Genomic DNA, 23,704 nt, shown 5'->3' with positions numbered 1-23,704 from the left:
GTATAGTAGTAGGCACTTTTAGGACCCTTCCCGGCTACAAGATCGCTCCAGTGCTTTGGGCACTATGGACCCTCTGCCATCCATTGCAGCAGAGCCGTTTCATGAGCCCGCAGTTCTTTGAATCAAACGTTGAATGAAATCTCTTTTTTTTAGGTATTCAAAAAAAAGAGATTTCATTAGTTAAGTAGCGTAGCAAGAAGCCCCAAATCCTTGATTTTCCCAGGAAAGACTGCACTGCTTTGGGCCCAGGAATCGAAGGGAATGAGATCGGCTGCTTCTCCTCCACACTTATTTATCTCCGTACCCGTTTCGCATGCGCTTCGCGCGCCATTGGCGCTTTGTTCTCCTCTTATTCTTCATTGGACGGTCCGGATGGACTTCGCCGTTCTTTCCTAACTAAAATAGAAAAGGTATTTTCAAATCGAGATATCGATTCGTTTTCCGCCCCAAATGAGATGGGGAATTTGTAACCCCCTTTTTTACTTTTTGGCCCTTCATCTTTCTGAATCGAGGCCCAGCCTGGCTCGCGTCGTTCCAACAACCGGCGGGGAGCACCTCAGTATATGATCGCGCGCAGTAACTGGGAGTCCTATTACCCCTAAGGCCAACTTCAATTCACCAAACCAAGGTTCATCTCGTGTAGTGATTGTGGACTCGTACAAGGATATTGAGTAGACGGTTGATATATCAGACTCGACCCTATCTTTCTTTCGTAGCATGCATTCCCATCCGTGTCGCAACTGATTCGGTAAGCTACGTGTCCGGTGCACGGAGAACTGCCTTCGGTCTCCCAAACTTACTTACTCGTGGCAACCTTCCGGCCGCCCAACGACCTATAACGCTAGTCAATACTCCCACTGGGGCTAGGAAGTAAGCCCCACAACCCAAAGCGGCGAAGAACAAATAGAATTTGCTACAAAAGCCGGCTAACGGGGGTATTCCTGTCTATGAGAACATAGAAATGGAGAAGGTAATAGCCGAAACAGGATTCGTTTTGGCTAGAGCACCCAAATCCGTTATATATTTGACACGAGTTTGCCGTAATGCTAAAACTATGGCGAATGCATCTATCGTCATTAATGTATAAATAAAGAGACCAATTAGTAGTGATTGAATTCCTTCTATGGTTCCACATGAGAACCCAGTACGAATATAACCTACATGTCCAATTGAACTATGAGCTAGAGGTCTTTTTACTTTCGTTTGGGCCATGACAGCCAGTGATCCTAAGATCATAGAAGCAATGCTGCAGAAAAAGAAGATTTGTTGCAATGTAGCTCCATTGGAACCATAAATAGAAACACGTGAAATATTAGCAGAAATAGATATTTTAGGCGCAATAGAAAGGAATGTTGTTACCGGGGTGGGTGAACCCTCATAGATATCAGGCGCCCACATATATAGAGTCAAAAGAGATATGGGATCCGAAGGGGAGGGGGGTTTTCTTCGGGGGCTCGAGAGATGGAATAGATAGGGCCCCATAAGTCTTAAATTCGCCGCTGGAGAATTGCATTCACACGAAAGTAAACGAGGAATTTTCTACGAAAAAAGTGCTCTCTGAACCGAACGTGAAAGTACTTTTCCATCAGACGGATGTTCCCGTAACTCCACTCTCGACTTGGATTATATATCCAAAAAAGGTCCGCTCTCGGCCATTCCACACGCTGCCTATCAGAGGCGTGGTTATCTAAAGTGGATTCTCTCTTTTTCTAGTAGATACCGAACCTGTTGCCCCATTGACTAAGAAGGGGGCGGGCGCAGCAGCTACATGGACCCCTTCCTTTCTGTTGTTGCCAGCGCTTTCCCGGGCCGAGCCGAAATTTTTTATTAGAAGAAAGGGCAGGAAAAGCCCGAAGGCTGCTATCCCAATAGGTCAGCGGGCGGAACGAGGAGAGGGGAAAATTAGCAAAGCGAGAAAAGACAGAGGGAGTGAGAGCAGCATCTTATTCTTTTCGCGAGAACTTCCAGATCAGAAAAGCATTCGGAACGGGCTCCGCGTTCATTTCGTTGGCAGAAACGATCCAATCCATTCGGGGAACTCAAAAACAAAGTCTTTCGACTTGATTCATAGATAGAATCAATGATAGACAAAAGATAGATGAACGAGATATCGTTTTTTTTAGGAATTCCTCATATCCAAGGCAGCTTACCACAAGCACCACACCCCATACGACTATTTGGGGGGGCTGTTCGCCTTTTGAATCAAACAAAGTCAGTAGTAGGGGCTTCATAGCTACTTTTATTCTAAAGAAAACCGCAGAACCAACCTTTAGTCAATAGGAGCCCTACTTCCCTCTTTGCGACCTCATCACTTCAATTCAAGCGCAAACCCATTTCTTTCTTAGTCACCGGGCGGAACGCACCTTTTCTACTTCAGTTGGGCAAGCTGCTTGATAGTGACTTCTTTTGTTTGGTAGGGCGACGAAAGGTCAACTTCAATCTAGGAAAGAGCCGGAAACTCGAAAGGGTCGCCTTTTGAAGCGTTTGTCGGTAACCAAAGCGTCACGACATAATCAAAAGGAAGGAGTGAGGCTGACTGAATCCAATCCATAAACCCGGAAATGAAACAAAGTTTGTTCCCTTTCGTCAAGTAGGTAAAGTAGGCATATGAACCACTTTTGCTTTGCCTTAGAATCTATTTGAACAAAGCAAAGAAAGAGGCGGGAGAAAGGAAAGGGGCAAGGGCGGTCTTGCTTGGCGCGAAGGCTGCTGGTTTGGGGGCAGGGTACGGTACTAAAGGTCCTCGGACTTCCAGGCGGTCTTTCTTTTGGGCAGCTGTTTACCGTTGGATCTCGCCAATACAGCCCCCTATGTTTTCGTTACCGAGATCTCTTTTTTTTCATTGTTCCTAGGGATTTTTTGGGTAGTCCGCTCCCATGCTGCAAACAGTAAAATCTGAACTAAACCTTGTCGCTCGTCTTTCCTCGCGGGCAGGAAGCACACCAGCAGCGTGTGTTGCGTGATTCTACTGTGTTTTTTGCACTTGATTGGGGGACAATTGACCGGAAGAGAACTTAGATTTGCCCGGCCATCAGGCGGGCGGTGTGCTTATCTTGTGTGACAACACTACAGAGGGAGTGGCGCTTCTAGGCGGGCAGCTGTGTGACAACACTACAGAGAAAGCGGCGCTTTCGTGTAACATGTTATGGTCTCAATGCCCTTACGAGGTAGTGATGAGTTTCACGCGCTCTAAGCCCGGCCCGCACGCGGTTAGGAAGATTGGCCGCAATCTGAGCGGTACCACCCACCCTACCCTACCACCTATAGGCGGCCGTCCGTCCTACATCCGCCCGAAAAGGAACTGCAGTGATCTTGAATAGGAATCCTACAGCGATAGATAGAATCCCCATAAAAATACCACTAGATCGAGCACTAGTGATTTCGTATCCGGTCAAAATCTTGGCTAATTGATCGAAGTGGTAGCTCCAGTAGACCCATAGATCATGGAACAAATAGGGTGGGTATGCCCAACCACCACACTACACGTATAGACGCGAACCCCCCTCGTTACCGTACGTGCGACTCTCACCGTATACGGCTCGCACAAAGACTCCTAAATCCATCCTGAGCCTTTTCTTCCACCTCTCCTCTCCAATCCTCGATCAAACTTGCGTTCCCCAGGTATGATATGAAATGACTGGTTCGATAGGGCCAGGCGCTATTAAAAACAATGGGCGTCTTTCCTTCGCCTATCGTATGTATCGGCTTGGCTTCGTCCCGAACCAGGGAGGCATTCTGGCGGGAGCGTACGTGTAGGAAGTCCGACCACTACATAAGCTAAAACTAAAAAACTACGACTACAAGCCAAGCCGGAAGCGACTTGCTTCTATTCTCGTTGGGATTGGATATAGATGGGGAATCTATAGATCGTAGTAGTTCACCAACTTCTCTAACTAACATACGATACAATTTCACTTCACGGCACGGCAAAAAAAGAAAGAGCGAAGCTCTAAATCTCTCGAAACCTCTCCTCTCACTTCGTTCGAGCTCCATTCCATCGACCAGAGTGGCTGCGCTCCTTCCTACGCTGACGAAGGCCTCCTTTCTCTTCTCTGAAGTGTACAACCAAAAAATGGGAGAGGCAGGATTCGAACCTACGTAGAAAAACTTCAACAGATTTACAGTCTGCCGCTTTTGACCACTCGGCCACTCTCCCCTTACCGGGCCGAGGCCCCCCTCTCAGGGTTCTAAGAAGGAGGGCGGCGCCTTGAATCAATCAAAAAGCTTATTGATTTGATTGAAGGGAACTATTTATTAGCTTAGCTAGCGTTCCGGGATAATCTAGTCATTTAGTCAGTTCATAACAATCTCTGTAAAGCAAGGGGCAAAGCTTCGTAGACAGCTTCCCCCTCATGTCATGTAGTCGTCGGCCTTCCCCCTTCGTCGCTTCTAGCGAAGCTGCGAGCCTACCCTTCTCGAGACTACTTAAATAGCTTACGCTTACGCTTACGCTTACCCAGCCTAGTCAACAAAAAACGGGCTACAGCAAGCAAGCTTTCCCCCTTTTTTTGTTGTGGGTCGCGCCTCGCCGTAGGCGCTGAATGAATGAAATGAGTGGAGATCTTCCTTGAGAATTTCCAAGAACTTCGTTGGTACTAGTGGCGAAGAAAAATTAGACCATCCCACCCAAAAGAAACTCGGAACCTAAAGAGAAGAGAGTTCAGTCTACAAGAGAAGCTGGCAGAGCTTTAGCCATTGGACTACATCCATCTATCCTACCTAAACAGTAAGCCTTTTATTGTTCGTTCTTCGAATGATGCTAGTGGAGACAAATTCTTTCCGGCTAATGAACAGACTACTCCAGTCTTCCCATTCATTCCCAGTGGATCCTTCTTCTCCCTAAGAATTGAACGAACCAAGTTCACCTATACGAGAGTGAGTAATAAAAACAAACAAGAAACTTCCCACTTTTGATGTGCCACGATTAGTTTTACTCACCAAAAAATACCAAACCTATGCATTTTGTGTCAGTTATAGCCAAACCTTATTTAAATATTTCAGCTGTCATGCTAGCCAGTTGCTTAGTTGGCGGTGACATGGACGTCACAGTGTCGAAAAAACCGGTTCGATTCAAAAAGGCTAAAAAAGAAACAGAACATATAAGGTTTGGCTAAATCTGGTGATTTTTAAAGGTTTGGCTATAATTGACACAAGACGTATAGGTTTGGCATTTTTTGGTGATTAAGCCTCGATAAAAAGGTGAAACAATTGGATTTGTTTCGTATCGTTTTAAACGTTTGGATTGGTTTCGTAACGTTTTAAACATTTACCTTGAATCGCTAAAAATGTGAAACATTTGAATATGTTTTGTAATGTTTGTAAATTCTTGGCTTAAATCTCTAAAAAGATGACACAACTGGATTTGTTTGGTATCGTTTTAAACGTTTGGATTGCTTTCGTAATGTTTTAAACGTTTGGCTTAAATCGCTAAAAAGGGGAAATGTTTGGATTTGTTTCGTAATGTTAGCAAACGTTTGCCTTATATAGCTACAAATGCGAAACGTTTAGATTATTTTCGTAACATTTCGAAACGTTTGGCTTAAATCGCTAAAAAGGTGAAACGTTTCGATTTGTTTCGTAACGTTTGTAAATTTTTGGCTTAATCGTTTCGTATCGTTTTAAACGTTTGGATTGGTTTCGTAACATTTAAAACGTCTGGCTTAAATCGCTAAAAAGGTGAAACCTTTGGATTTGTTTCGTAACGTTTATAAGCATTTGGCTTAAATCGCTTAAAAGGTTTAACATTTGGATTTGTTTCGTAACATTTGTAAACATTTGGCTTAAATCGCTAAAAAGGGGAAACGTTTGGAATTGTTTCTTAACGTTTGTAAACGTTTGGCTTAAATCGCTAAAAAGATGAAACGTTTGGATTTGTTTCATAACATTTTAAACGTTTGGATTGGTTTCGTAAGGTTTGAAAACGTTTGCTTAAATCGCTAAAGAGTTGAAACATTTTGATTTGCTTCGTATCGTTTTAAACGTTTGGATTGATTTTGTAACGTTTTAAACGTTTGGCTTAAATCGGTAAAAAGGGAGAACATTTCGATTTGTTTCGTAACGTTTGGATTAAATCGCAGAAAATGGGACACATTTTGATTTGTTTCGTAACTTTTCGAAACGTTTGGCTTAAATCGTTAAAAAGGGGAAACGTTTGGATTTGTTTCGTAACGTTTGTAAATGTTTGGCTTAAATCTCTAAAATGCTGAAACGTTTGGATTTCTTTCGTATCATTTTAAAAGTTTGGATTTGTTTTGAAACGTTTGTAAACGTTTCCCATAAATCGCTAAAAATGGGAAACGTTTGGATTTGTTTCTCATCGTTTGTAAACATTTTTCTTAAATTACTAAAAAGGGGAAACGTTTGGATTTTTTCGTAAAGTTCGTATACGTTTGGCTTAAATCGCTAATACGGCAAAACGTTTGTATTTATTTCGTATCGTTTTATACGTCTGGATTGGTTTCGTAACGTTTTAAATGTTTGGCTTAAATCAGTAAAAAGGTGAAATGTTTGGATTTGTTTTGAAACGTTTGTAAACATTTGGCTTAAATTGCTAAAAAGGTAAACAATTGGATTTGTTTCGTATCGCTTTAAACGTTTGGATTGGTTTCGTAACGTTTTAAACATTTAGTTGGAATAGCTGAACAGGTAAAACGTTAGGATTTTTTTTGTAATATTTGTAAACGCTTGACTTAAATCTCTGAAAAGATGACACAATTGGATTTGTTTCGTATCGTTTTAAACGTTTGGATTGGTTTCGCAATGTTTTAAACGTTTGGCTTAAATCGCTAAAAAGGGGAAATGTTTGGATTTGTTTCGTAAAGTTTACAAACGTTTGACTTATATAGCTAACAATTCGAAATATTTAGATTAGTTTCGTAACATTTCGAAACGTTTCGCTTAAATCGGTAAAAAGGTGAAACGTTTCGATTTGTTTCGTAACGTTTGTAAATTTTTGGCTTAATCGTTTCGTATCGTTTTAAACGTTTGGATTGGTTTCGTAACATTTAAAACGTCTGGCTTAAATCGCTAAAAAGGTGAAACCTTTGGATTTGTTTCGTAACGTTTATAAGCATTTGGCTTAAATCGCTTAAAAGGTTTAACATTTGGATTTGTTTCGTAACATTTGTAGACATTTGGCTTAAATCGCTAAAAAGGTGAAGCGTTTGGAATTGTTTCATAATGTTTGTAAACGTTTGGCTTAAATCGCTAAAAACATTAAACATTTGGATTTATTTCATCACGTTTTAAACGTTTGGATTGGTTTCTTAAGGTTTGTAAATGTTTGCTTAAATCGCTAAAGAGTTGAAACATTTTGATTTGCTTCGTATCGTTTTAAACGTTTGGATTGGTTTTGTAACGTTTTAAACGTTTGGCTTAAATCGGTAAAAAGGGGGAACATTTGGATTTGTTTCGTAACGTTTGGATTACATCGAAAAAAATGGGACACGTTTTGATTTACTTCGTAACTTTTCGAAACGTTTGACTTAAATCGCTAAAAAGGGGAAACGTTTGGATTTGTTTCGTAACGTTTGTAAATGTTTGGCTTAAATCTCTAAAAGGCTGAAACGTTTGTATTTCTTTCGTATCATTTTAAAAGTTTGGATTTGTTTTGAAACGTTTGTAAACGTTTCCCATAAATCGCTAAAAATGGTAAACGTTTGGATTTGTTTCTCATCGTTTGTAAACCTTTTTCTTAAATTACTAAAATGGTGAAACGTTTGGATTTTTTTCGTAAAGTTCGTAAACGTTTGGCTTAAATCGCTAATACGGCAAAACGTTTGTATTTATTTCGTATCGTTTTATACGTCTGGATTGGTTTCGTAACGTTTTAAATGTTTGGCTTAAATCAGTAAAAAGGTGAAATGTTTGGATTTGTTTTGAAACGTTTGTAAACATTTGGCTTAAATTGATAAAAAGGTAAACAATTGGATTTGTTTCTTATCGCTTTAAACGTTTGGATTGGTTTCGTAACGTTTTAAACATTTAGCTGGAATAGATGAACAGGTAAAACGTTAGGATTTTTTTTGTAATATTTGTAAACGCTTGACTTAAATATCTAAAAAGATGACACAATTGGATTTGTTTCGTATCGTTTTAAACGTTTGGATTGGTTTCGCAATGTTTTAAACGTTTGGCTTAAATCGCTAAAAAGGGGAAATGTTTGGATTTGTTTCGTAAAGTTTACAAACGTTTGACTTGTATTGCTAACAATTCGAAACATTTAGATTAGTTTCGTAACATTTCGAAACGTTTCGCTTAAATCGGTAAAAAGGTGAAACGTTTCGATTTGTTTCGTAACGTTTGTAAATTTTTGGCTTAATTGTTTCGTATCGTTTTAAACGTTTGGATTGGTTTCGTAACATTTAAAACGTTTGGCTTAAATCGTTAAAAAGGTGAAACCTTTGGATTTGTTTCGTAACGTTTATAAGCATTTGCCTTTAAATCGCTTAAAAGGTTTCACATTTGGATTTGTTTCGTAACATTTGTAAACATTTGGCTTAAATCGCTATAAAGGTGAAACGTTGGGAATTGTTTCGTAATGTTTGTAAACGTTTAGCTTAAATCGCTAAAAAGATGAAACGTTTGGATTTGTTTCATAACGTTTTAAACGTTTGGATTGGTTTCTTAAGGTTTGTAAACGTTTGCTTAAATCGATAAAGAGTTGAAACATTTGGATTTGTTTCGTATCGTTTTAAACGTTTGGAATTCTTTCGTAAAGTTTTAAACGTTAGGCTTAAATCGGTAAAAAGGGGGAACATTTGGATTTGTTTCGTAACGATTGTAAACGTTTGGATTAAATCACTGAAACTAGGACACATTTAGATTTGTTTCGTAACTTTTGTAATTTTTTGGCTTAGATCGCTAAAAAAGAGAAATGTTTGGATTTGTTTCGTATCGTTTTAAAAGTTTAAATTTGTTTTGTAACGTTTTAAAAGTATGCCTTAAATCGCTAAAACGGTGAAAAGGTTGGATTTGTTTTGTAACGTTTGTAAACGTTCGTCTTAAATCGCTAAAAATGGGTGTAAACATTTCGCTTAAATTACTAAAAGGGTGAAACATTTGGATTTGTTTCGAATTGTTTGTAAATGTTTGGCTTAAATTTCTACAAAATGTTAAAATTTTGGATTTGTTTCGTAACGTTTTAAACTTTTGGATTAGTTTTGTAAAGTTTTAAACGTTTGGTTTAAATCCCTAAAAAGGAGAAACGTTTGGATTTGTCTCGTAACGTTTGTAAACGTTTGGCTTAAATCGCTGAAAAGGTGAAACATTTGGATTTGTTTCGTATCATTTTAAACAATTGGACTGGTTTCGTAACGTTTTAAACGTTTGGCTTAAATCGCTAAAAAGGCGAAACGTTTAGATTTGTTTTGTAACGTTTGTAAACGTTTGGCTTAAATCGCTTAAAATGTGAAACGTTTGGATTTGTTTCGTAAAGTTTTAGATGTTTGGCTTAAATCACTAAAAAGATGAAATGTTGGATTTGTTTCTAAACATTTGTAAACGTTTGGCTTAAATCGTTAAAAAGGTAAAACGTTTTGAATTGTTTCGCAACGTTTTAAACGTTTGATTTTGTTTCGTAATGTTTTAAACGTTTGGCTAAAATTGCTACAAAGGGGAAACGTTTGGATTTGTTTCGTATCGTTTGTAAACATTTGGCTACATCGCTGAAAAGGTGAAACATTTGGATTTTGTTCGTAACATTTGTAAACGTTTGGCTTAAAGGTGAAACATTTGAATTTGTTTCGTAACGTTTGAAAACGTTTGGCTTAAATCGCTAAAAAAGTGAAACGTTTTGATATATTTTGTAACGTTTGTAAATGTTTGACTTAAATCGCTAAAAAGGTGAAACCTTTGGATTTGGTTCATACCGTTTGTAAACATTTGGTTTAAATCGCTAAAAAGGTGCAACATTTGGATTTGTTTCGTATCGTTTTAAACGTTTGGTTTTGTTTCGTGACGTTTTAAACGTTTGGCTAAAATCGCTAAAAAGGTGAAACGTTTGGATTTGTTTCGTAACGTTTAAAAGCATTTGGGTTAAATCGCGAAAAAAGGTGAAACGTTTGGATTTGTTTCGTAACATTTTTAAAAGTGTGGCTTAAATCGCTAAAAAGGGGAAACTTTTGGATTTGTTTCGTAACGTTTGTAAACGTATAGCTTAAATGGCTAGAAAGGAAAAACGTTTGGATTTATTTCGTAACATTTGTAAATGTTTAGCTTAAATCGCTAAAAAGGGCAAAACGTTTGTAAACGTTTGGCTTAAATCGCTAAAAAGGTGAAACATTTGGGTTTGATTCGTATCATTTTGAACGTTTGGTTTTGTTTCGTAAAGTATTAAATGTTTGGCTAAAATCGCTAAAAAGGTAAAATATTTGGATTTGTGTCACGACCCAAATTTTATGAATCGTGACCGGCGCTAGGGTATGGGTATGGTTGTACCAAAATCCGTAGCAAGCCTCGCGGAAATCAAATAAACATTTAAACCTGCAGAAAACTGCTCGGGGGCAACCGAGACTCCAACCTAAGTCTAGCAATTTATAATACAGTTCTAATGTAAATAACTTAAGTATCTGAAATATTCCACAGCATGCCTTAAATATAATAATAAAATATTCCAGTGTAAACATGCTAATAATAAATAATCGGTCTAATCGACAATCCCAAATGCAATAACAAATGTAATATATAAACTAGTTCTACTGTTGTATAAGAGTTTGAAAACAGTAACTAGTTTAAATAACATAAAAACCTCCGAAGAATCAAAAGAATCGGAGTGGACCAGCTTTCAAATCATAAACCTGGAAAATTTGGGAAAACAACGGGGTCAGATATACTGAGATGAGTTCGCAATACTATTTACATTTATTAAGTTTAAAACCCTTAAATCAAAACAGTTTATACTAATATAGTATGATTATGGAAAACAGTATTGAAATGATCCCAGCGTAAGTATGACATAGCATACCGATAAACCCAGAGTGGACGGGAACAAATCCTCGTCATATATATATACCAGCGTAAGCAAGACTTTAGTCTGCCGTTTCCTGGAGTACTTACCGGTGCACATAGTCTCGATACAAGCCTATCGAGTAGCTCGTTTCAATCCAGATCCATAATCCGTAAAAATAGTTCAAAAGCATTTATAATATCAAAATACGATGCGGTACTTAATAAAGCGGTAAATAGCACTACAAACTCACTACTTGCTATCCACGTGAACTTGGCAAACAGCTAACCCTGCGTAGGCTCCGAAGCACGAGCAGTCGACGGGTCTAAAATAATAAATAGGTTAATATCCGTATGACCCCTAACTCTAAGATCACTAGACACCACGTAGGACTAGTACAATTAAATAACTAGACAAATCACAAAAAAACACAATTCTCGAATAAATTGAATGCCGTAATTAATTCAAGACTATTGAGTTCGCACTTAAATCCAATCCGAAAATATTATTAAAATAATATTTAACTGATAAATAAAATCAATTCCTCAAATAGTGAGTTAGCCGAGTTTTTCAAAACTATCAAGCTAAACCCACATGTCGGTGACCCAAGTCCAAACCGACCCAACCATAAAATCAGAGTTATAAACCACAGTTTATAATTAATATTAAATAAAATATTAATTAATATCAAAATAGAACTCAATAGCTTGAAACCCAAGTAATTAAATATTACCGGCAAATATATCAAATAATTAAAATATCAAAATAAAGCAAAAATATAAATTTAATTCCAAAGGCATTCTAAACCAAACATCTTAGGTTATCGATTAAATAATAATTTATAATAATAATTAATTTAATTTTTAAATACTCAAATATTATTTTTAGGTCTTAAAAATAATATAATTAATTTGACAACTTTAAAATCAAATGAAATCCCCAAATTCTCATTTAATATAGTCAATTATAAAATCTTATATAATCTATAAATAAGTTTAATATTAATTTAAATTTAAAAATATAAAAGTTCAAGGTAATATCAAATTATAAATAATACCATTATTTAAATCGCTAATTAATAAGTCGAAACTAATTTCGTAAATTTAAATCCAAATCAATACAAAATAGTTACTAATTTAAGTTTAGGAATCAATATAATTAAGACATAAAATTTCAGTGACCAAAGTCACCATTTAACCAAAACAAATTTAAACGAGCTAATAGAATAAGAACACCTCATCATCTTCTTCAATTACTCACACCATCAAACCCAACTTGTATTTGCAGAAGCTAAAAACGAAACCAAGCTTCTTCTAAACTTTTCCCTAATCAATCCTTAACAACTCAAGACCTCCTAACCTAACCATAATCAATAGCATATTAAAACTCGGCAAAGAACCAAAACAATGAAATTGAAACCAAGCACAGTAATCCAATTTTCAAAACAAAGAAACGAGTTCAAGAACCAAAGATTCGATCATTGATTAATCAAAACGTCAAGCTATTGATTATACAAAACGATTAACAATTCATGACATAACCCAACGAACATAAGAACAGCAGAACACATTTATACAATATACAACATTCGGCAGAAACATATAATTAAGTAAAACCAAAAGAACACGTGAAAACAATGAAACGGCATCGATTGTTACGGGTTCGTTTACGTACCGTTTGACGAACGAAAGGTGTAGAAATGTAGATGTGTGAGTCTACTTTCACGGGAAACAAATGGAATTGATTTCGACCTCCGAACTGCTGTCAAACGGATTGAAATTCAAAGAGGTCGATTTAGATCTTAAAAACAAAATTTACATAAACGCGGCAACGGTTACAGCAATTACAAGAAAGATATTGTACCGTTGTGCGAAGAGAAAGTTGGAATTTGTAGGTACGTGAGTCTTCTTCGACTGGAATGTTTCGGAACTAAAAATAACGTCCGAACGAGTGAGAACGAATCAATAAACGATGGTGACGTTTTCAACAAAAACTGAGAACAAAACCCAGCAACTTATCGATGATTTCCTCCAACTTCGATTGATGATTGCAGGAAGGATTCTCAGCGAAATTGAGTAAGGAAGACGGCTAGGGTTTGATTATAGTGTGGTGAAGATTTTCGATTAAGAAATCGTGTTTAAAAAACGAAGGGATCGAGAGGAATCAGGGAGTGAAACTGCCTCCCTTGATTTATGACAGCAGGTCTCGAACGAGACCTGCTGAGTTGAACAGGTCTCGTACGAGACCAGGTCTCGGTTTAACTTGTTCTGGTCCAACAAAATCTGGTTGGACCGAAACCCAACCCGAACTTTTTTTTTTATATATTTTCGAAACCCGGACTAGAATTAATCCATTTTCGAATCCAATCACAAAACAAGTTTAAATTACGTAAACTACTAAAATGTTACCGGGACTCGCAACAAAAATTAGAAAATTTTCCGGGGCATTACATTCTCCCCAACTAATTAAAAATTCATCCTCGAATTTAAAACAAAACCATCGACGAATCACGTAACATAAAATTACGCGACCAGCTGAACAAATGTATCAAGCCGATAAGAAAACGCATCCACAAGATACCTATCGTAAACCATGACAACAAAATATAATGAAACTGAAAACGACCTCTCTCATTAAATAACAAATCAAAACCAAGAAACCAACCCAACTGTAGTTGATGGTATTTCATGCCCAACGGCATACGCACGCGCTTAAGCAAAACTCAACAGGTTGTCCCTCAAGACAACTCCATACCTCCAGTTGCAAAAAGATAACGAACATACTCAAAGGTCACCAAAGTACCGACACAACTTCCACTAGGCAAAAACAAACACGCAACTCTGGGTGCGATCGAGTAAGATCAAACTAACTCTATTACACAAAACTCAGCTAATATATTATAAGCGATCACAACACACATATGTATCAAACTCTGTTTCTAGCAATTAGATGCTCCAACTAATAATAACACAATTATTCTACTGAGAGTCACAATTTCCCTGCACCGAAGTGGCTCCCAAAACCAGCTCGTAACTCCTCTATTATAAAACCCTCATTATCAAATACAAGATCACACTAAGCTCAACTATAGTTCATAAAATCCCAAACTCTTTTGCCTCAAACGTAAACATTAACACTGCAACATAGCTGATAAAATCTATCATTCTTAAACATCTACTTCCTTTTACTTATAGCATCTCTACATCAAAATGACCGAAAACAAAACCCAATAACTTCAGATAATATTTCGGTTCCAAAACAAACATTATAATAATCATCTAATCCTAAAGATTAGTACCAGCTCGATAATACTATTAACTTGTGAATCAACAACACAAAAACTCATAACGCAATTCAAAGAAAAGCGAACCTCTCTCATGATAACAAAATAAATTTCTATATCAATGATAAAAAATATCCATCATAATGATTCTTCACATCACTCAGAAACATAACGCCACAACTACTCTGAACATTGACTGCATCTGACAACATAAAATTTTGTCGCCCTTACCAAGGGTTCAACAACTGACCCAACGATATCCATCATTACGATAATACCCTCTATAACAAAATCGATCAACCAATCATGGTTGTTCGAAACCTATTAACTGCGATTTCGATTTTTAAATCAACTATCTCATATAATCAAATCGAACTTAAATTCTCAAAATTATTCAATCAATTGACTACAGCCTCGTATACAACGAGAGATCAAACGACCAGTTTACTACGACTAGATAGTTAGTTATGCTCAAAACCAACTCCTGTGAGTATAAAATCTTTTAATACCAAATAGTTTATATACAGAAAAATTTTCCACTTTGTTTAAAAGACTCTACGTCTTGCACCTCCTTTTTCATTCGAAATCGAAATACCTTTACCGTTGGAAAAAAAACATCGGTTTTGCAAACCCTTAAAAAATTTCAAGACCTCCACATATAAATCCGAAATTTCCTCTTATTTTCCAATACATTTGCAAATCTATAAAACAGTTCAATTGACAAAAATTTATGTTCTTTTTAATTCAAACTTGCTAATACACTTTTTAATAATTTATACTTTAAAAGCCAACTGCGGCAGAATTTTCTGTATTCAAAATACACATTGATGTTTCAAGCATCCCAAAATTTTATCTTCTAAATTTTCTCAAACAAAAACAAAATTAAAGAAATCGCTCAAGCAAAAAAATTATTATCCCTTTTGAATCAATTTTGACAAAAATTCTCTCTTTCCTCAGAAATATAAAATCAGCAATATAAATCTCTTGTTTATAAACATTCCTTATATTAATACACCCAAAATTCTTTGGACAGTTTCAAATCTGGAAAGATAAAGTTTCGTTTAAAACAAATATATAGTGTATAAGCACACATGGAGCGTAACCAACATTCTTAATCCATAAATCCTTAATTATCATGAAGCTTTCTATTCTAAAATACACTATACCGCACTTAGCACAACTATATATCGAGCGCAACCTCAAAATCATTTTTACTCACAACCACGAGATTCTAATTCTACAAATCAATATCTCACAACATAAACGTCCAATATCCATCACCATCGTCACAGAGTATTTGTCTAGCTACCTTTCGGTAACAGTTTCAAAATCATTTGAAATTTCACAAGTTTATAAATACATTTACCCCAAAGGAACTAGCGAGTTTGTTTCAAAACATCCTTCTCAGAAACACTTTATCGATAAAATCCATTTACATAATTTTGCGCCAGGGTGATGACATCTCTCATCCCCAAAGAGTTGCATCCAACCCTAATAATTTCTATGCACGTGATGCATGTACTATTATGCATGTATCAATTATTAATTATCTTATATTTAGTGAACATACTCTGTGTTCAATGCAAATCTATTCGTGACATTCAAAATGCATGTTCATGATATGTCTGGGCACAATTACATGTTGAAAATATTTCAATATTTCAGCAAATCAATCTTTGAAATCCATTTCTCAATAAACATTTGCTAGACGTTACACTCTGTGAGATGTGCACTCGATGACCTCAAAATATTTCTCAAAATTCCTTACTTGCACCTAGCAACATTCGATGCTATACAACAACTCCTCCTAATAACTTCATTACAACTCTATTATAAAAAGTATCTAACTAACCTCAATCCAGACTGAGTATATAACCAAAGAAAATAGCACATAAAATATGTTCCTATAAAATTTACCGCCAGCTCCCGTATCGCATCACCAGACTTGATGGAAACACCAGTGTATTAATACACCGATCTATCTTCTTGGTTCATAATTTCCAATATCCGTTCTAGGATAATTAGAAATCATCACCTAAACAAGGGAATATTTTCCTCGTCTTCCTCGATATCGAAATCCAAAGATTTCGATCCAAAAACAAAATAGCAAACCCAATTTATCCCTAGTTGATACTATATCAAAACGGGGTTTGAACAAAGTTAGACTCACAATCAAACTAAAATCAGGTATTTACTATAACCGCATGAAATAAATCATCCCACGTGCTACTTCGCACGAATCGATGACACAAAACAATTTACTTAATCCAACATGTAAGCAAATTATATCACGCAAGTCAAAACCAAAATATTATGATTGCTACAAATCATAAACCACATAAGTGTTGCCATTAAGCAAAAACTTTCCCAAGCATACCTAAAAACAAATTCAGAAGATGCCGCAATATTTTTGAAATCTCATTACAAATCGCCATGTAATTATATCACCCTTTAATAGTACGCTTCAAAATTTTATTTTGAAATCTTAAAGTCAAGTACGAGAACTTCCAAAAATTTAGTTGAGCCCACGGTTAAAACAAAATCACTATCTGTAAAAGCCTCTCTATTTATCAATTTCTTTAAAACAAATACCCAAGTATCCCAAACCATAAAATCATCGAGCTAGCCGAGCCATTACAACTACCAAGCTCAACTCCTTACTTTAGGTGACCCAGGTCAAACCCAAAATAACTTTTTATAAAACGTATTCAAAATATTTGTAAAATCGAAAAAATATTTTTAATAAAAATTCCACCCTTTCAGAGTTTGAGAGCTCAACTCAACCTAACCGCTAAACGGTAATTTAAAATCTCAAGTGAGAAATCTTTAATCTCAAAACATCTATTCCGTAGATCCCGAAAACAATGGCTCATCTTATAAAATATTATTTTTAAAGCATCGTTTGTTAACACCAGACCAAACATAATATTTCAAAATGCAAGAAGTTCTTTTTACTAGTAACTCCACCAAAATCAAATTTTTTAAGAATTTAAAATCAAACTACTCTTATAATTCTATGTCGAAACACAAATCGGATAAAACAATATTCTCAATAAAAATCTTTAAATCAACATGTGGTCAAACAATGCATGACCATCAAACACGTTTTAAGGTTTAACCAAAAATCTCTTTAATTGAAAAACAAGGCTAACGCCCAACATACGTTCACATTTAAAATCAACAATTGAGGCCAAAGCCAAGATGTACTTTATTGACAAGGCAAAAGCAGTTCGACGCATCACGTAAAATAACTGTAACATTACCATATATTCTAAATCGTTTTAGGCATAAACGACAAGTTTTATCAAACAACACCATACCCAAATATGAGTTTTTAGGAAAATTTACCAACCTATGATTTCCCAAGAAATCGAAAGCAATTATAATCACTCAAGTGAAATAATCTCAACATGATAAAACACAGCAATTAACATCCATGTGAAATAAATTGTCAATCAAAGCATCAATACCGAATAAGGACTGACACACATCACCTATAGGAGGTAGGCTGAAGGTTTGAAAACAAATGATGACGTTTTAAAAGACAAGACACGAATCCTAATTCCGCATTAGATCCTATGATACCACAGTAACACTTAACATGCCTTAAAGCATTAAACACACAACATGCAAAAAAAATAAAAAAATTGGCCTTAGTTCGAAACTAAAGCTCTGATACCAACTTTGTCACGACCCAATTTCATGAATCGTGACCGGTGCTAGGGTATGGGTATGGTTGTACCAAAACCCGTAGCAAGCCTCGCGGAAATCAAATAAACATTTAAACCTGCAGAAAACTGCTCGGGGGCAACCGAGACTCTAACCTAAGTCTAGTAATTTATAATACAGTTCTAATATAAATAACTTAAGTATCTGAAATATTCCACAACATGCCTTAAATATAATAATAAAATATTCTAGTGTAAACATGCTAATAATAAATAATCGGTCTAATCGACAATCCCAAATGCAATAACAAATGTAATATATAAACTAGTTCTACTGCGGTCTAAGAGTTCGAAAACAGTAACTAGTTTAAATAACATAAAAACCTCCGAAGAATCAAAAGAATCGGAGTGGACCAGCTTTCAAATCATAAACCTGGAAAATTTGGGAAAACACGGGGTCAGATATATTGAGATGAGTTCGCAATACTATTTACATTTATTAAGTTTAAAACCCTTAAATCAAAACAGTTTATACAATATAGTATGATTATGGAAAACAGTATTGAAATGATCCCAGCGTAAGTATGACATAGCATACCGATAAACCCAGAGTGGACGGGAATAAATCCTCGTCATATATATACCAGCGTAAGCAAGACTTTAGTCTGCCGTTTCCCGGAGTACTTACCGGTGCACACAGTCTCGATACAAGCCTATCGAGTAACTCGTTTCAATCCATATCCATAATCCGTAAAAACAGTTCAAAAGCATTTATAATATCAAAATACGATGCGGTACTTAATAAAGCGGTAAATAGCACTACAAACTCACTGCTTGCTATCCACGTGATCATGGCAAACAGCTAACCCTGCGTAGGCTCCAAAGCACGAGCAGTCGACGAGTCTAAAATAATAAATAGGTTAATATCCGTACGACCCCTAACTCTAAGATCACTTGACACCACGTAGGACTAGTACAATTAAATAACTAGACAAATCACAGAGAAACACAATTCTTAAATAAAATGAATGCCGTAATTAATTCAAGACTATTGAATTCGCACTTAGATCCAATCCGAAAATATTATTAAAATAATATTTAACTGATAAATAAAATCAATTCCTCAAATAGTGAGTTAGCCGAGTTTTTCAAAACTACCAAGCTAAACCCACATGTCGGTGACTCAAGTCCAAACCGACCCAACCATAAAACCAGAGTTATGAACCACAGTTTATAATTAATATTAAATAAAATATTAATTAATATCAAAATAGAATTCAATAGCTTGAAACCCAAGTAATTAAATATTACCGGCAAATATATCAAATAATTAAAATAACAAAATAAAGCAAAAATATAAATTTAATTCCAAAGGTATTCTAAACAAAACATCTTAGGTTATCGATTAAATAATAATTTATAATAATAATTAATTTAATTTTTAAATACTCAAATATTATTTTTAGGTCTTAAAAATAATATAATTAATTTGACAACTTTAAAATCAAATGAAATCCCCTAATTCTCATTTAATATAGTCAATTATAAAATCTTATATAATCCATAAATAAGTTTAATATTAATTTAAATTTAAAAATATAAAAGCTCAAGGTAATATCAAATTATAAATAATACCATTATTTAAATCGCTAATTAATAAGTCGAAACTAATTTCGTAAATTTAAATCCAAATCAATACAAAATAGTTACTAATTTAAGTTTATGAATCAATATAATTAAGACATAAAATTTCAGTGACCAAAGTCACCATTTAACCAAAACAAATTTAAACGAGCTAATAGATTAAGAACACCTCATCATCTTCTTCAATTACTCACACCATCAAACCCAACTTGTATTTGCAGAAGCTAAAAACGAAACCAAGCTTCTTCTAAACTTTTCCCTAATCAATCCTTAACAACTCAAGACCTCCTAACCTAACCATAATCAATAGCATATTAAAACTCGGCAAAGAACCAAAACAATGAAATTGAAACCAAGCACAGTAATCCAATTTTCAAAACAAAGAAACGAGTTCAAGAACCAAAGATTCGATCATTGATTAATCAAAACGTCAAGCTATTGATTATACAAAACGATTAACAATTCATGACATAACCCAACGAACATAAGAACAGCAGAACACATTTATACAATATAAAACATTCGGCAGAAACATATAATTAAGTAAAACCAAAAGAACACGTGAAAACAATGAAACGGCATCGATTGTTACGGGTTCGTTTACGTACCGTTTGACGAACGAAAGGTGTAGAAACGTAGATGCGTGAGTCTACTTTCACGGGAAACAAACGGAATTGATTTCGACCTCCGAACGGCTGTCAAACGGATTGAAATTCAATGAGGTCGATTTAGAACTTAAAAACAGAATTTACATAAACGCGGCAACGGTTACAGCAATTACAAGAAAGATAATGTACCGTTGTGCGAAGAGAAAGTTGGAATTTGTAGGTACGTGAGTCTTCTTCGACTGGAATGTTTCGGAACTAAAAATAACGTCCGAACGAGTGAGAACGAATCAATAAACGATGGTGACGTTTTCAGCAAAAACTGAGAACAAAACCCAGCAACTTATCGATGATTTCCTCCAACTTCGATTGATGATTGCAGGAAGGATTCTCAGCGAAATTGAGTAAGGAAGACGGCTAGGGTTTGATTATAGTGTAGTGAAGATTTTCGAATAAGAAATCGTGTTTAAAAAACGAAGGGATCGAGAGGAATCAGGGAGTGAAACTGCCTCCCTTGATTTATGACAGCAGGTCTCAAACGAGACCTGCTGAGTTGAACAGGTCTCGTACGAGACCAGGTCTCGGTTCAACGAGTTCTGGTCCAACCAAATCTGGTTGGACCGAAACCCAACCCGGACTTTTTTTTTATATATTTTCGAAACCCGGACTAGAATTAACCCATTTTCGAATCCAATCACAAAACAAGTTTAAATTACGTAAACTACTAAAATGTTACCGGGACTCGCAACAAAAATTTGAAAATTTTCCGGGGTATTACAATTTGTTTCGTAGCGTTTGTAAACATTTGTCTTAAATCGCTAAAAAGGTGAAACATTTGAATTTGTTTCTTAACATTTGTAAACGTTTGGCTTAAATCGCTAAAAAGGTGAAACGTTTGGATTTGTTTCGTAATGTTTGTAAATGTTTGGCTTAAATTTCTAAAAAGGTGAAATGTTTGGATGTATTTCGTAACGTTTGTAAACGTTTGGCTTAAATCGCTATATAGGTTAAACATTTGGATTTGTTTCTTAACGTTGTAAACGTTTTCCTGAAATTGCTAAAAACGCAAAACGTTTGGATTTATTTCGTATCGCTTTAAACATTTGCATTGGTTTCGTAACGATTTAAACGTTTTGCTTAAATCGCTAAAAACGTGAAACTTTTGGATTTGTTTTGAAACGTTTGTAAACGTTTGGCTTTTTAATTCGCTAAAAAGGTGAAACAATTGGATTTATTTCATACCATAATAAACGTTTGGATTTGGTTCATAACGTTTTAAATGTATGGCTTAAATCGCTAAAAAGGTGAAACGTTTGGATTTGTTTCGAACGTTTGTAAACATTTGGCTTCAATCGCTAAAAGGTGAAACGTTTGGATTTCTTTCGTATCATTTGTAAACGTTTGGCTTAAATCGCTAATAAGGTGAAACGCTTAGATTTGTTTCGTAACGTTTCTAAATGTTTGGCTTATATCTTTAAAAAAGGGGAAACGTTTAGATTTGTTTCATAATGTTTGTAAACGTTTGGCTTAAATCGTTGAAAAGACGAATCATTTGGATTTGTTTCGTATCATTTTAAACGTTTGGATTGGTTTTGTAAAGTTTTAAACATTTGGCTTATATCGCTAAAAGGCAAAACGTTTGGAATTGTTTTATAACGTTTGTAAACGTTTGGCTTAAATCAGTAAAAATGTAAAACGTTTGGTTTTGTTTCGTAACGTTTTAAACGTTTGGCTTAAATTGCTGAAGAGGGGAAACGTTTGGATTTGCTTCATAACGTTTTTAAATGTATGGCTTGAATCGCAAAAAACGTGACACGTTTGGATTATTTCGTAACGTTTTAAACGTTTTATTTTGTTTCGTAACGTTTTAAACGTTTGGCTAAAATCGCTAAAAAGGTGAAACGTTTGGATTTGTTTCCTAAAGTTTGTAAACATTTGGCTTAAATCGCTGAAAACATGAAACGTTTGGATTTGTTTCGTAACATTTGTAAACGTTCTGCTTAAATCGCTAAAAAGTTGAAATGTTTGGAATTGTCTCATAACGTTTGTTAACGTTTGGTTTAGATAGCTAAAAAGGTCTAACATTTGTATTTGTTTCATCACGTTTGTAAACGTTTGGCTTAAATTGCTAAAAAGGTGAAACATTTTGATTGGTTTCGTAACGTTTGGCTTAAATCGCGAAAAAGGTTAAACATTTGGATTTATTTCGTATTGTTTTAAACTTTGGGATTGGGTTTGTAACGTTTTAAGTGTTTGGATTAAATCGCTAAAAAGGTGATATGTTTGGATTTGTTTTGTAATGTTTGTAAATGTTTGGCTTAAATCGCTAAAAAGGTGAAACGCTTCGATTTATTTTGTAACGTTTAAAAACATTTTCCTTCAATTGTTTAAAAGGTGAAGCGTTTTGATTTGTTTCGTAACGTTTTAAACGTTTGGATTGGTTTCATAACGTTTTAAATGTTTGGCTTAAATCACTAAAAAGGAGAAACGTTTGGATTTGTTTCATAACGTTTGTAAACATTTGGCTTAAATCGCTAAAAAGGAGAAATGTTTGGAGTTGTTTCGTAACATTTGTAAACGTTTTGCTTAAATCGCTAAAAAAGCGAAATGTATGGATTTGTTTCATAACGTTTGCTTTGTTGGGGTTTTCTAGGTTCATAACGCAACGGAATTTCAAAAATTAATCAAAAACCCAAACGAAGATCCATGTATTTTGAATAAATAGATTCATAACATAATTAATACTTACTTCATGCAATTTAGGAAGGAAGGAGGTGGTTGACTTTGGTGATACCTGGTCTCGGATCAGAAACGCCTCCAAAAGAACGCGTCCTCTACGAGTATCCACACAAACATACTTTAGCCAAATCTAGTGCTTGTGTGCTAGCACTATTGCTTCACAAGCAATTTCGAATTATTTAGTGATTTAGTGAATACTGAATTTCGTGATTGACAAACCCATTCCTTAATGTGTATTTATAGGCATACAACAACACTAAGGTTTGAGTCAAATTCGTATTTCAATCTCATTATAACTCTTACAAATTTATGTATATCAAAAACTCCTTTTTGATAATCACCCATATATATTAATTATTATTATCTTCAAAAGATAATAACTTAAAGAAAACACTTATCCTTAAATTTCGAATTTCAATATATATATATATATTATATTACGAATTATAAATATAATAAACTACTAATCACTTAATTCCACTGGGCTTGTATAACCCATAATTGTTTTGGGCCTGTTCTTAGTGTGCGATCCTGTAGGTTCATATAACGTTGGCAGTAGGCCCGAAATCCCTATTTCAGCCCACAAGTCATAAGTGGCCTCTAGCAAGATATTATGACTACCCAAGTTATACGAATATCGATAATCCAATTTAACCATTTACAATAATATTTTAATCCCTTTGTCTCTCGATATCCTGATTGAATAAAAGACATAGTATTGTCATCCTTATAATATTCAATCATTAGTTTCCTGATTCCAAGTAGACTAAAAATGATAACTCTTTATCAATTCATTTAGCATGGCCATGCATTTCCTTCA

General features: G+C 35.3%; 1 protein-coding gene, 1 non-coding gene and 1 pseudogene across 2 annotated transcripts; all 3 read right to left on the bottom strand.

Moving 5' to 3' along the window:
- Positions 1-416: 416 nt before the first annotated feature.
- Positions 417-1,398, bottom strand: LOC126655377 (NADH-ubiquinone oxidoreductase chain 2). Its single transcript, XM_056106480.1, is given in 1 exon segment — positions 417-1,398. A coding segment is annotated over 1 exon segment (645 nt). The 3' UTR covers positions 417-753.
- A 1,115-nt stretch (positions 1,399-2,513) lies between these two features.
- On the bottom strand, positions 2,514-5,038 carry LOC130014826 (uncharacterized; annotated as a pseudogene).
- TRNAY-GUA (transfer RNA tyrosine (anticodon GUA)) lies at positions 4,074-4,156 on the bottom strand. The gene has a single exon. It is a non-coding gene; the product is annotated as a tRNA-Tyr (tRNA).
- Positions 5,039-23,704: the final 18,666 nt, after the last annotated feature.

This window comes from Mercurialis annua, linkage group LG7 (assembly GCF_937616625.2).
Source record: "Mercurialis annua linkage group LG7, ddMerAnnu1.2, whole genome shotgun sequence".
In the NCBI taxonomy this organism is placed as follows: Eukaryota; Viridiplantae; Streptophyta; class Magnoliopsida; order Malpighiales; family Euphorbiaceae; genus Mercurialis; species Mercurialis annua.
This window is presented reverse-complemented; position numbering and strand designations above follow the sequence as displayed.